Source organism: Vicugna pacos, chromosome 24 (genome assembly GCF_048564905.1).
Source record: "Vicugna pacos chromosome 24, VicPac4, whole genome shotgun sequence".
In the NCBI taxonomy this organism is placed as follows: Eukaryota; Metazoa; Chordata; class Mammalia; order Artiodactyla; family Camelidae; genus Vicugna; species Vicugna pacos.
Window position 1 is genome coordinate 19965709 of NC_133010.1, and position 14630 is coordinate 19980338.

Here is a 14630-nt window from a genome sequence, read left to right on the forward strand (position 1 = left end):
CAAGTTCTATGTAGTTCTCTGAACAGCCAGATTTCAAAATAACAAAGGTTAGAGTAAACAAATTTTTCACCAGACTCAAGGACAATCCAAAAGACGGATGGAATTTGGAGCTAAAACTAGTCTGACTCGGAGGAGAGGTGGAAGGGAACCAGAGGTAGACGGCACAGAATCAAAGGATGTGGGGAGAAAGGGAGGGTGGGCTCCTTGCTGCCGTATTCCATTTGAGGGGGTGTTACAAACAAGCGTGTTTTTTTCAAGAATAAAATCCAAACCAGACCAGGGTCTACAGGGAAGAAAAACTCCTTCCCTCACCTGACCTGGGGAAGTATACTCAGTTTTTCTCCTCAGAGGTTACCATTGTTACTAATTTCTTGAGTCTCCTTTCGGAATTTTTTCAGTGCATTTACAAGGACACCTAGAGATATGTAAATACAGAGGGATTTTGTACTTTGAAAAGATGGAAGCACACTACACCCTCCCTTTTATCCCGCCATTTAAGAACGTCATTCTCTACATGTAAATTTGGACAGGAGGCTGCCTTCGTCCCCCGGCCGCTGGTTTCGGGATGATGAAACGACTGGATAACCGAGAGTCCCGCGGGCCCTGCGCTCGGCCCGCCCCGGGCGCCCCCGCGGGGACAGGTGCGGCGCGGCCCGGCAGGCCGGGCGGGGAGACCCGGGGCCCCGAGCGAAGAGCGCCGCTCCGGGCCGCGCCGCAGGGGAGGGCAGCGCTCGCACTCACCACTCGCTTCTGCGGCTTGATGAGGGGCCGGCTGAGGCCGTTCATCTTGCTGTAGAGGCCGCAGGCGTTGCACAAGTAGTGGCCGGTGCCGTCCCGCCGCCACAGCGGCGTCTGGATGGAGCCACAGTTCACACACTCGCGGCTCTCGGGCAGGTCCTCCAGCAGGTCTGCGGGACGAGAGGCCGGTGAGGTCGCGCCGCGCCCGCCCTCCCCACGGCTCTCCGCCACCCCGCTCCCTTCCCCACCGGCTTTCTGCTCAGCCGCCCAGCCGGGAGCCGGCTGTTGACCACGCGATCGAGCTGCTGACCATTTACTTGCCCCATACTTCTGCAGCCCTGGGCGCGCCCGACGCAGACCCCAGGGAAATCGGAGACAGAGCTGGAAGCCCGGCCCGAATCATCTGCCTTCTGTCTCCAAGAACCTCAGAGCTGAGATGAGCCGTGGGGAGGTCGGTTTGGGTCCCCTGACCCCTCTTTTCCGGCTGTTCCCAAGTTTTTCAAAACTGAAATCCATCATAATTACAATGTGCCACTTGCCAAACCCCAGCAACTCGTGCAATATTAACAGTGGTCATGACCCCCGCCCCAACTTACAAATATCCCTGGACATGGGGAGGCTGCCTTTTCCACTTTTATCTCAAGTAATTTTTTAAAAGTATTTGCCCTATCTGCCAGCTTTTCCTTTCCTCAATAAAAAAAGACAAATGAAATTAGAAATACTGTTCTTGGGCACTTTTGCCAGTTAATTAGAAAATGACTCAGGTCTCCTGCGGTGGGGGGTAGGCACTAAGATTAATAAGCAGAGACAAATGTTTGATTTTCATGCCACAGGGGCCAAACACTAAAATATTATGATCTCAAAGTGAGTCTGATTGCTTCAATCTACAAAATTTCTACAGACGGTTGATATTTTATAGATTCAGAAAATTACTAAGATTGTTCCAATGGTAAATAAAAGCATTTCCTATTTTCCTACACTAAAATTTCAATTCATGCAATCTGTTTAAATTGTATTTGTCATTTTGCTATTTGCTTAGTTTTCTGAAGTTCACAATTAACTTAAACCTACTAATTAGAAAAAAAGTCTTTATACTAAATGGTTGCAATCTCTATTACTTCCCCTTGAATCAGTTAAATATGAGCGAATTATCTAAAATGAGATATGTATGTATTATGTAATTTTAAGTAGACTTTTAAAGAAGATCTCCTGTTTAGAGTTATTATGTTTGAATGTTACAATCTGGCTTTCATTGAGGAGCATTTCTGAATCAATTTTTGAAGTAAATATTCAAATAGTTTTATTTGAAGATTGTGTGTACTAGCGAGACTTTCTATTCTTTCCCTTGCCCAAGAAGTTTACAGCTTGTGTATACCATCTACTTTTGCAAAGATATTTAAATGTGACTTTGGCACACAAAAATCCTTAATTCCATCAATATTAATTTACCCTGCAAAACAAGTCTCCTTCCTCATCAAGAAATGAGTTTAAAAGGAACTACCATCCTACATAACTCGAGTTCAAAGTTGTCATGGGGATACTGCAACTTACAACACATCACAAAGATTTATTCTTCTCCACCCTAAAAGCCACTATTGACTACGGTAATCAGCAAAATGCTCAGGACTTCAAGGACATTGAAGTTAAACAAGGTATTTGTCTTTGTTGTTGACTTTAAAATGTTACCTATCAGAGCCCCTCTCCATGAAGAAGTGGGACATTCCCTGGAGAACCCAGCCCCATGTCTGGCCTCCTTCTCCCAGGCTGGAAACAATAAAGACTCCCAGGAGAAGACAGTGTGGATGTCCTAGGTCAATCTCTTTAGTCAGCTGAAAACTCAACGACAAAAATTAAAGTCCACTTCGGAGAAATAAAATTTAGGAAGTTGGTTTATTTTTAATTAAGTAAAATCTACAGCTCTCATTTCCCTCCACTTTTTCCCACTAAAATAAGAAAAATGCTACTTTCTATAAACCACAAAATCTGATTGTGATGGAAGCTCATTCACAGGTTGCCCCTATTCATCCTCTCTCTCCTAACTCGGCTGCTTTGGGTGCCTCTAGGGAGTGAAAGGCTCAGGGGAGAAGGGCACCGCCAGTGAATGTCATCCAAGGACCCAGATTATAGAACCTGATTCCGCAGGAGTTTGGGAGCGCACTGGACCCGGGGACAGAGCTCATCCTACGACGACTCCCCACCACCCACCACCACTACCAGCACCAGAGAGAAGTGAATGGAGCAGGTTCTCGGAGGCCGTCCGCACTGTGCAGGTTGAGAAAGCTCAGGGATCAGGTTTTAGCCCTGCTGTTTGCTCAGATCAATTAGAGTGCCTCCCAAAATGGTTTATTTAAAAAAAAAATCAAAGTGGAGAAGCAGACAATCAGTTAGGAAGCCAGGAAGAGTGGGGCTGGGGGTGGAGGTCTCTCCAGCATGAGAACACCTTGAGGATAAGCAGAGTTAGGGTCATTGCCTCCCCACCCCAGACCCCAGACTGACTTATTCTCAACACCTTCCTGCCTTCTTAAAAGACTCCATGTAAAAGCTGGGTGTTCCCAAACCCCTTTCCTTTTTTCTTTTTTTTTTTAAACATACTCTGGGTCTATAGAAGATTTTTCTAACTTTGCAGTGTCCTACCTAGAAAGTGAAAAAATTAGTGAAAGGATAGGCTAAGTTTAAAGTGAAAAACTTGACTTGTCTGCAATTGCACCCTCCTGCCTCTATAAGGATTTTCCTCACGAAGTCAATGGCTTTAAATCTCCAAAGACTCAAAGATTATGACTTTTGGACTGTTTATCTGTCCTCTGAAATGCTGGCAGACAAGGGCAAAGCAGTATGGAGATCACGCTAAGGTGCGTCCCAAAGCAGTCATAGCTGCCCCCTACCCAATTCATACAGCTTTTCAGATTCCCTGCTGGATTCCTGACAAAAGCCTCACACCCTAACCACCACCCCCTTCCCATCCTTTGAAGATTCAACATCTCGTCTCTCTGCTCCCAGGAGCCAGACGCGGGTCCCTATGCAGCAGGAAAGGTGACAGTGTTCTGCTCTCTCCAAACCTCAACAGGGCTCCCACCCACTGCCTCTACATAGACCGTAAAAAGACGGTCTCCAGGGCCAGCTTTACAGGGGAGAGGAGAGGAAGCCCAATGTTACTGAGAGAGGGTGGTCCAAATCCGATCTTTAAGGCCACTTACACTCAGCTTGTCTCTGAACACAGGCTGGCAATGCCTCACTTGATGCTGACTAATCAGGGACCCTAAGAGACTTGCTATCCCTAAATGAAGGGCTATGAAAATCCCCACCCTGGGGTGTGAGAGCACCAGGTAGGATCATTTGGGCTGATGTGCCTCCTTCATCTTTGCCACCTTTGTGACTCCCGCGGTTCCCCTCAAACAATGGGCAAAATAACCCCCAAAATAAATCAACTAAAAAACATTTTTTTGGTCTTAGGAGGCTGTCAGGTTTTATCAAACAGATGAATACAAAGAAGAGAGACCTGTGAAACCACCAAGGACCCAGAATGCTGCGGACCAGGAAAGAAGCCAACGTGCCTTTTTCAGGCCAGACAACAATAGTTCACACCCTCCCTGCTTGAGCAGGACACTTTTCAAGACGCGGCATTTCCAGGTATTTTGACAATTGTGTTTTCACAGTTCGCTCCAAACTGCCCCCGGCCACTGAAATGGAAACCATGAATGGGACTGGAAACTGAAAAATCGTTGGGCTGAACTCGCAAGACTAGCTGTGGGTGCTCCAAGACCCCTGGTCCCAGCCTGGCAGGCGCAGGCGGGAGCAGCACCCCCAGACACACGCGGCTCGCTGATGCCAAGCAAAAGGGCCCCTCCACCAGCTTTCCCCCCGGACAGTCACAAGGCTGACCTCTCTTCTTTCCCACTCATTGAGGGGCAGGTAGATCCCAACTAGGTCCTTTTCCATTGTAGAGCTCTTTTCAACCTTCTCCTAGAGGAAAGCAAACAGCTTCCGAGAGTTGAACTGGGTGAGGCTGTGTGTGAATCTGAGGAGAGGGTGAATCAAATGCCCAACACTCTCCTAAAGTTACCCCCCCAAATGGAGTCTCACTCTTTCAACCCACACACACTAGGGTCTGCTACAGGGCTCAGGCCCTGTCAGTTCCCTCCTGGGCTCTTCTGTCCCCAGTTGCCCACCCCAGTCACTATTCATCAAATCGCTGGGCCTCCTCCCAGGCACTGAGGTCTATCTGCGCATCTGTCTCTCCCGCGGAAAGGCACCGAGACAGTCCGCAAAACAGAAGCACCACACCAACACTGCCAGGCTCTGGATCACCCTGCTCAGGTCTGCAGATCCTGCCTAGGGCCAGGCCGACTCTGGCACCCAGATAGGAAAGCTCCGGAAACAGGGCGCAAGTCACGGAGCTGCTGCACACCCACTTGCGCCCCAGCACCTCAAGCCCCCACCCCAACGCTGCGGCGCGACCCTTACCTGCGCTGGGGCCTCGCGGCACCGGGAGCGGGGCTCCGGCGCGGCTCTGCAAGCTATGCAGCACCGGGGTCTCAAAGGGTCCGGCAGGCCAGGCGGGCGTCAGCGGTGCTCCCACGTAGGGCGAGTAGGCGCTCGGGTGGTGGTGGTGATGGTGGTGGTACGTCCCGTTCAGCGGCCGCGCCGCCGACAGCGAGCTGTACTGGTGCTCGCGGCCGCCCATGGCCGCCAGGCTGCTGCTGCCGCCGCTCACGCCGCCCGCGCCCCCGCCGCCGGCCGCCGCGTAGCCCCCCGGGTCCCGAGCCGCACCGTTGGCCATGGGCGGGCTGGGCGAGTAGGGGAAGCGCGCAGAGACGTGCGCCGCGGCGGAGCCGGCGCTGCCGGGCCCCGCCGCCCCGCTGCCAGCCGCGCCGCCTCCGCTGCCGTACGGGGGGCTGTCGGCTGAAGCCTGGGGCCAGCCCGGGTGCGCGCCCGCGCCGCCCGCGTGGTTGGCGGGCCCGCTGCTCGCCCCCTGCAGGTACGGCAGGCCGGGCAGCATAGAGCCCACGCGCGTGGTGGGAACGTAGACTGGGGAGCTCGCCGCGGCCGCGGCCGCAGCCGCCGCGGCAGCCGAGTGCACGAAGCCGCCGGGCGCGCCGTCGTAAGCGGCAGGCCCCTGGCTGGAGAGGGCGGCGAGGGTCTGGTACATCTCCTCGGGCTGCTCGGGTGCGAAAGGGCTCAGCTTGGCGCCGCGGCTGGACCACAGCAGCTTGCTGGCGGTCGCGGCCTGGTCGAGGTCAGTGAACAGCAATAGGTCCTCCCAGCTCGACAGGGCGCCCCCGGGGCCAGAGACCCCGGGCGCCGAAGGTCCGTGGGGAGCCCCAAAGGGATGCGAGGCGTAGGGACTGAGTAGCAGCGAGCGGGCCGTGGGTCCCGCCGCCGCCTCCGTGTCGAGCTGAGGCGTCCTGCAATTGTTGGCGCCGCCGGGGCCGCGTTCCCCACCCCGAGAGCAGCAGGAAGAAGAGGAGGAGATGGGAGAAGGCGGCGTGGAGGGATCCCGAGCTGGAAAGGCTCCGGAGTCGCTGGCGTCCACAGCCGCGGCCCCGAAGCGCTTCGGCAGGCACCAGCCGCCGTCAGTCAAGGCCATCCACGGTTTGGAGCCGCTCCAAGCTGACTTCTAGCTCCTGAGACCGGGTGGGGAAGGAGACAGGGTCGAGAGGAGAAATAAAAAAGTTATCAAAAGCGTAGGTACAACGTCTCACTTCTACTACGCTCCCTAGCTAATGAGATTCCTCAAAATCTCGTTCCTGCCCCTTGCTCGAGGGGTGGGGTAGGAGAGGGGCATGGAGCCTGCGCAGCAGCCACAGGGTCCTCCCAGGACCGGGCTACTCGCTCTCCCTCACCTGCATCGCTCGGGTCCCCTCGCCTTCCCCTCCCACCTCCTCCGCAGCATCCTTCATTCACGCGCAAGCCAGATCCCAGAGGTGACTGCGAGGCTGGCCGAGGTTTTCCTTCCGCCCCAAAGTGGCTCCCTCCCGGCCGATGGCGCACAAAGGAACTTTTAAAGTAGCACTGTGTGTTGGCGCTGCCTTATCCCGCCTCAATACGGGAGTCCTTCGCCGGGAATGCCACAGTGTGAGGGTTGACTGCGTGGAAATCATTCGCCCAGGGAAGGCAACCTGTCCCCGAAAACGAAACCGCCGCTTTCTCCCATACTGGCTTTCCCAGAGCTTCCCGGACTGCGCTGACGAGACAGAACGCCGATAGAGAAATGTAACCCAGCCCAAGGAAGGTGGGGCGCCAGGGCAGAGACTTCAGTCTCAGAGCTTAGGGGCACGGGCAGTCCAGGGTGCTTGCAGAGCTGGAGTCTCATGCCCAACCCGCGTCCCCGCCGCGCCGCACACCTTAGATACGGCTCGCCTTTGCAGCCACCAGCGCGTGCGCTCACGCCGGCCGGGCCACCCCGGCCCATCCCGCAGTCATCCCCAGCCGCAGAAAGGCCAGACCATTCCGGAATCGGACGTAGCGGGGTGGAGCAGAGCGCAGAGAAAAGGAGGGGTAAATGCAAGGGGGGACGTGAGACCTCCCTGGAGCCAAGGCCACCCCAAAGGGGAGAGCAGGAAGAATGACAGGGAGCCTAGGAGGGGGTGGAGGAGGGAGGCGAAATGCAGCCGAGCTGGCCTCCTCAGGGCTGCTTCTCCAGATCACTTAGGCTCATCGGAGATAACCATACTAAAATTAATACCCACACACAGACCCGGGCTAGATAGCAAGAAAGAAGTCTCTGCCCGCCTGACTGCCGGCTCCCGCCCCTTTGCGCCGAGATAACTTGGAGATAAGGCTGCGCACAGATAAGCGCTTCGTGGAGAGGAAAAGACAGCAGAAGTTGGTCTGCGGTGTCCCAGGAACCTGGGAGTCGCTACAGCCTGCCGGGAGCGGAGAAGGCAGACACCCTCGGAGCCGCCCGCGGTCCGCAGAGGGCCAGAGAGCCGAGGCTGAGGGGCCTGCGAAGGGTGGGGGGACAGAGGAGGAAAGAGGGAAGCTCGAGCAAGAGAGGAAGCAGTCGAACCTCGGGTGGGCGCTGCGCATGGAGAACGGCGGTGGCAGAGGGTGCTCCCGAGCGCGGAGAGAGGCCGAGGGCGCCGGTAGGCAAGCGCGAGTCAAGGGTCTGCGCGGTGCTGCTGGTGAATAAAAAGGAGAGAGGAGGCGCCTCTTACTGCTCTGCCGGAAAACTGCAGCCTGCGCTCCTGATTGGACTCACCGAGCCCTAAACAAACAGCGCTCGCCGAAGGGTGCCAGGCTGTGGGTCGGAACTGCGCTCTGTGAGCAGCTGGGCGCTGGAGGTGAAGAGGAGGAGGAGGAGGAGGAGGAGGGAGCCAGGGGAGGAGAGAAAAGAGGGTGGGGAGGGGACGGCGGGCGGCGGGGGGAGGGGAGCACGCCGCCCGGGCAGACAATGAGCCCCGCGCAGCCTGCGGTTGTGGGCTGAGCTGCGAGCACAGCCCTGGGAGTGGGGGCGAGTCCATCCAGGGGGCGCCGATCGCCGGGACGCCGGGGGAGGGGCTGAGGTGGCAGAACGCCAGACCTGGCTAGCGACCCACACCCATTCCCCCGCCCCCGGTTACACGCGCACTCACGGGAGCGGGGTTTGGGGGGAGGGCGATGACTGCACAGCCCCACGCGGCCACCGCTGCTAGAGAGACGCGCCAGTTCCTGGGTCAACGCGCCCCCAGAATGAGAGGGGAAAGTGGCCTTCCCCGCTCCTCCTTCCACATTAAATGAGCTTTCTGCTCCGCAGTTGTGTGATCGACTTTAAACTTTCCAGACCTCTTCTTGAGACCCTAGGGCTCAGGTCGTGGTGGCCGTCGGGGGTCTAGTCTCCTGTGATCTAGTAAAAAAGGAACTCGAGTGCCTAGCTCCCTGACTCTGCCCTGCCTTTTTAGAAATGTACTAAATTCCTGGGAAGTTTCACGTCGGCACTCCTCAGCTAACCTTCGGGAACTTTTAATTCGGGGCCATTGTGTACGTAAAGGTCAGTCCCTGAGGTGAGCAGAATGGAAAAGTGCTTCCACACCAGTCGCGCCCGGAGGTGCTCTCCGAGTTTTGGCGTCCCGTTTACTTTGAGCTTTCCCTGGAGAACTTCAGGTAAGTCTCAGATAAGTCGTTGGAAAGAGGAGGGGGTCACCTTCCCTGGTCCCAGCTTGAAATACCGCTTCCCAACCCCCACCCTCGCATACACACCCCTTCTTCGCTCCCTCCAAATGGTTATCACAAGTGTGTACAAACTGATACGGTCCTTAGCCAGCAAAGGGACTGGAAATGAACGTCGCGGGGTTATCAGCGCCGATCTGTCAGCAGGGAGTCGCGCGGCCGCAGGTTTGTCCGCGGCAGGAGCCGTGATATATGTCTCGCTCCCTTTCGCCCACAAAAAGGATTTCTTCCGACAGCTGTGACCCCAGAAGCCTGTCGGGAGAGAATTTTAACTAGGGCAGGAGGAGTTGTTTTGTGGGAATGGATTTTTACACTTTTTTCCCCAGGTAAATCGAAGTAAATGATTTTCTAAAGGTCAGTCTCCCTGAAAGCGTTTGGGGTCTGTGTGTGTGTGTGTGTGTGTGTGTGTGTGTCCGTCCAGCTGGGGAAGGGAGAGGAGCCTGAGCAGAGTTGAACTGGGGTAGGTAGGAGCACAGTAAAATAGGGTTTCGAGAGATTGTGAGACCTCGTGGCTAAATGTGCTTCCTCTCGATATAACTGAGCTGTGAACCTGCGTATCCTGGGGGGACAAGGGGACAGGGCCTGGCAGCGCGGGGGAGGAGGGCGGGAAATCGAGGAAGTCAACGATTCTTCTTTTTTTTTTTTTCATTCTTCGTTGTAAATTGCTGCTAAACACTTCTGAATTTTAAATTGCTACCGAGAAGGTCCATAAACCGTTCTCATCCAATTTAGTCACTTTTATTACATTCCTTTCTGCCTCCCCCAATCACTAAGGCGGCTCCCAGTTTCAGCGCGGCCGCAATTCCGAAAGACTGAAGGTAGAAAACTCTGGAACGGAGGCTGCCTACTGGAGCAGGATCCAGGAGCTTTAAAATTTAACCCGAGTTCGATCGGATAGGTCTACCAGAAGAGATAACCCTGCGTTCGCCATCCACTTACTTAACTCTGACCAGGGCTTCCAATGCCTTTCTTTTGGTTTTTACCTGCGTTCCGACCAAATTTTTACGTAGACTGGGTTCTGCAGAAGCTCATTTGTAAGCAGTTACAGAAAGGTTTGATTTTCTCTGAGTCCAACTGTTCTTAAATATTTTGGGGGTTTGCTCTCAAAAGCAAAGTTTTCATTTTTAAAATTCTTATCTCGGTTAGGTGATTTCTAATGAAGACAAGTTAACAAATAAATCCTTCAACTAAGAGTCCAGGCTGTGAACGGCCTCCAAAGCCTAAGCCCCAAGGAGATCTGAGCCCCCTAAGGAGATCCGAGCGCGAACCTGACTCCTGCTGTGTGTATTTCTATTTCAAGTACGGGGGTGTCCGTGTGAATTTCCTTGGACAATAGCTGACCCTCAGGGACCTGCTTTTCCCGCCGCTCTGCAACAGCGGGGAGAGGGTGCGCTGGCCCCGGCACCGCTGAGGCAGAGGTGAGCGGCGGGACGCAGATCACAATGTGCTCATTCTAAGGCACGAAGGGACCCTCGAGATTCTCAATTACTTTTTAACATTGCCTAAAACAAAGGTGAAGGCAGGGAGGTCACTGCTCTTCTGCAGGTTCACGAATTGTTTTTTCGTTTTATTTAGACTGGTTTTCCAACCAAAGGAGAGAATGGGTAATGAAATGTTTTACTTGTCAGTTAATTTAAAAATAAAACAAAACTGACCCGTGGAGTTTATCCAGACAGAAAGCCAGGTTGCCTGACTCTTTCAGTTCGCAGTTTTCCCAACGCATCGGCTTTGGCCCTGGGGACAACACCCCCGGGGAGCCGCATATTTTTAAAGCCACCCCCACGGGCCCCAGGCCCGGCGCTCTGAGCTTCCTCTGAGCGTCCCAGCTGGTCTGAGAAGGCGCGGGGGGATAAGGGGTGAGGAGGGAGAAATGCACCCCAGGAGCTGGCGAAGGCCCTCAGAGTGCTCCAGGTAGACGGGCTCCTTGAAGTTGCCGTTTTCTTCGTGTTTCCTTTCTTTTTTTTCCTTTTCTTTTCCCTCCGCCGCTCTCTTCTTTGGGCATTTGCTGATCTGAAACGAAATCGTTTCTCTCAGGACTCTTCGGATGCAAGGAGTGGCCCCTCTGGAGCGAGCCTCTTTCTCCGAACGGCCTTCACCCTCGGAGAGGGGCTGGCTTTCGGGAGCCGCCTGTCCCCAGAGCTGATTTATTTGGGCCGCGCGCGCCACACCGCTCTTTGCGATTCGAATCCAGCCAGAACCCGGCCGCCAATAGGGCAGGGGGCGGGGGCTCGGCGGCCAAACGGGAAAGGGTGTTTGGGCACCCAGTCGTGCGCCGCTTCCGGAGGAGTTGCAAGACCCAGGCGAGGACCCGGGTCACGATCCGCCTTTATCCCCGCAAACTGTTGTCATTTCATAAAGCTTCTGGGAGCTCCAGCAACGTTTCAGGAAGAAAAAGAATACATACAATTTCTGGCTTATCATTCTAAGTTGAGCGGATTTTTTAAAAAAGCCAGATTTATGGGCCCTTCTTTCTTGTACCATATTTCTTCCCATCCTGGGGACACTTTGGCCGAAGGATATGGGGTCGCCTCGGCGACTCCCACCCCCGCCACCACCCGGGCCCACCAGCCGGGTCAGGGCGGCGCGTCCCCGGACTCGACGGCTGTCAGTCCAATGGAGGCGATCGCTTACAGTCTTGATGGTGGGTTTTGCGGGGTTTGTTGTTTAAATTCTCAAAAATTCTAGAACAACTAGTTAGAAACATCAGGTGGTGACGACGGAAGCGCGGCAAGTACGCAACCTAGAGGTCGCCCCAACCGCATACCCTGGCTCCCTGCCCCCGCCCGCCGAGGGTCACTGGGCTCGAAACACGCAGTACCCACGCCGGGCCCCGGGCAGTCGCGATCCGGGCCGGGCCCGGCGGCCCCGCGCCCCGCAGCCCCTGGCCGACCTCGCGCGCCGCCGGCGGCCGCCAGCACGGCGCGGAGGTGGGCTCGCTGCGGCGGCGCGCGAAAGGTCACCGCGGTGGCATTCCTCTCCGCGCGCTGTTTACGTGACTTAATGTACTTCATCCGCCGCGGGTAAGTTAGGGCCGCGATAAGGGGGCGGCCGGGGGAGGGTCGCTGTAAAAGCCCCAAGCTGGGCGCCTTCCAGCCCTCCCCTCATCCATTAACCTTTTTACTTTCTTCTTCCCTCTCTCTTTTAAAGCTTGTTATCTAGGCCACCCAATGACCGACGAGAGATTTTCCCTCCCTGCTTCTCCCAAGGCCGCTTTAAACCAAATAAATTTAGCTATTAAGGGCCACGATGTCTGACAAAAGATCGAAAGGTGTCTTTCCATGATCGCTTAAAGAAGCGAAGGAGAAGCTTGTAGCTCTCGGATCCCGATAAAGACATTCCACACCGGCGCCGGCCTCCCTCCTCGCGGCCTGCTTGCGTCCCGACTCCCTGAGATCCCCACTTGGCGGCCCAGATCTCGGATGGGCCCCGCGGGACCTGCGGCCGCTGACCAGGGAGTGCGGAGGTCCCCAGCCGCCTGGCCGGCGAGGACCAAGCCCAGGGATCCCGGGAGCTGTGGGACTCCGGGCCGGAGCTGGCCTCCCCAGACAGCCCCGCTGCACTAGACAGAAAAACTAAACCGAGCTCGGTGAGACCCACATCACCGTCCCATTTTGATTATTTTCTGATACTGAATAATACTACAAAGCCAGACCACCCTTACTTTCTCGCTCCCACTCCTGGCAGTTCTGCCGAGGGGCAGTGTTGCTCCCCATTTCTGGGCGTCGGAAGCAGACCTTTCGAATCCTGCTCAGAACATGGTGGGTGGAAGGAACACCACCTGACTCACAGTGAGGTTGATGAAGAGGGTTGAGCATGCAGAATAACAGTGTGCAAGGGGGAGTCAGAGGTCCAAATATTTGGTCATCCTCAGGTTGTCTCGTTATGAAGCGTGGTATTTTTTGTTATGTTGTTGTTGTTGTCACTATTATTTTTATCTACTACTGTCATCACCACATGAAGCTTAGGGCTGCCAGCTGGGCTGAGGCCCTGCCCCTGGAGTCATCCCCTCCCTTTTACCAAAGGTGAAGCAGGGAATGGCCAGCTTCCTGATCCAGGACAGAAAAGTAGGTCTGGGGAGTCAGAGGCCAGGTTTTCAGTCTCCTGCACTGAGTCACTTCTTCTTGCCTTAAGTGGATGGAGCATCTCCATACTCCAGGCCCACATAAGCCTTTTCTACCACTTTGTAGCAGGTGAGGTAGAAGATGAGACCTCCGCCCCTTGACTTCCCTCCTACTGGGCTTCTTCCGCCATCTCTGCCCTCCCTGCCTGTTCTCTGGCAACCTTGGAGACAGGACAGAATTCCAAAAGGCAATTCAGCACCTTCAGCTTCTGTCTGTCCCTCACGCTGTCCCTCAGAAGTTAAGGATTCCTCTCTTTTCTCATCCCCTTCTCCAAATAAGGTGAACTCCAAAATCATCTACCTTATCTACTCCTTACTTCTTACCCACCCTCCAGGAGTGGGAAAAATTAGAACATCAGAGGGAAAGGGATCATGTATACTCTCAAGAAGGTGAGAGAGATGCAGAAATTTCCATCCCACTAGACAGCCAAAACTTGGGCTTAGACCTCAGATTTTGCAGGTATCATTAGGTGTTTTAGGCATTGCCAATTCTAGGGTCAGGGTCCAGATGCCACTGGCCCAGAGCTGTCTCAGCTCAGAGAGCTTTGGGACTGGTTTTCTTTTTCCAGTAGGGCAGGGGGCATTGGGTGTTGCTAAGGGAAGCAGAAAATAGGCTTTTGGAGATTTGCTTAATAGCTAATGCTCCTTCCTGAGTCAATTAAGAAAAAAAATGCCCAAGAAATAAAAAATTACTGCATTCGTCACCCAGAAATATGACCTCTCCCTTCAGCTATGCTGCAAATATGCAGAGAATTAGGACCCATATGCAGTCCTCCAGTTTCCTGCACGTGCCCAGCAGTACTGAGTAGGCACTGCACAGAGAAGAACTAGGAGAGTTAGCTACCAGTTTTGAAGTGTTTACAGTCTAGAAGGTTGGCACTTCTGTAGAGCCGGTTAGGCAAAGTACCACAACTTCCAAGATGGAGGGAGATGTCTGAGCCTTTTTTCTTTCTCTAGGAAAGTACCCAGGCTCAGCTTTTCCTCTAGGCTTCACAGTGAGTTTATAAACAAGGGGGTTGCTCTAGCCCACACACTGAGGATATTCCTAGGAGCCCAGACTCTGGGCCAACCTGCCTGGGTTTGAATCCTGACCTCACCCCTTCCTAGCTGAGTGACCAAGACAAGTCACCTAACCTCTCTGCCTCGATTTCCTCATCTGTAAAATGGGTTTGATAAAAGTATTGTTGAGAGGATTAAATGATTTCTTAGATGTAAAGGGCTAAGAATACCCAGCACAGAGTAAGCACTAAGTGTGAACTGTTATTTCCAGTATCTATATTGTAATAGATTCACATATGCTGCATCAAATTTCAATTTCTTGGGTGACCTATCTGTCCCCTGGAGCTAAATTAATTCCCAGGAAAGAACTTCTGGGAGCACTCATTCAACTCAGAGACCTTTCATTCACCAGAGGTGTCAAGCTTTTCCTATGTACGAGCAATGAGGATTTTATCTATTGCATTATGGTAGGAAAGGGCAGGGGGCGAGACAAACATAGATCTTTTACTTGCTTTTGGTTCCTTTGAAGATGAAAAATTCCTTGTTGTTCCCCTTGCAAATGCCAGCAGCAGACTCCAATGTCTTCTACAGGACAAAGATAGTAATCTTGACGCTCATCCTCTGCTCC

The 14630-nt window shown here is 54.0% G+C and overlaps 1 protein-coding gene across 8 annotated transcripts in view; it reads right to left on the reverse strand.

Moving 5' to 3' along the window:
- The window catches only part of GATA6 (GATA binding protein 6), a 57125-nt gene extending 49123 nt beyond the window's left edge, over positions 1-8002 (reverse strand). For 4 of the 8 annotated variants that reach the window (XM_072949124.1, XM_072949122.1, XM_072949117.1 and 1 more), the window contains exons 1-3: positions 7745-7980; positions 5200-6359; positions 742-908 (exon numbers count right to left, since the gene is read on the reverse strand). In XM_072949124.1, coding sequence (XP_072805225.1) covers positions 742-908; positions 5200-6322 — 1290 coding nt within the window. In that variant the 5' untranslated portion in view covers positions 6323-6359; positions 7745-7980. Of the gene's footprint in view, positions 1-741; positions 909-5199; positions 6360-6578; positions 6628-7079; positions 7687-7744 lie in introns of those variants that run through there. The other 4 variants (XM_072949120.1, XM_072949119.1, XM_072949118.1 and 1 more) reach the window with 4 other exon arrangements.
- Between the last annotated feature and the right edge of the window lie 6628 nt (positions 8003-14630).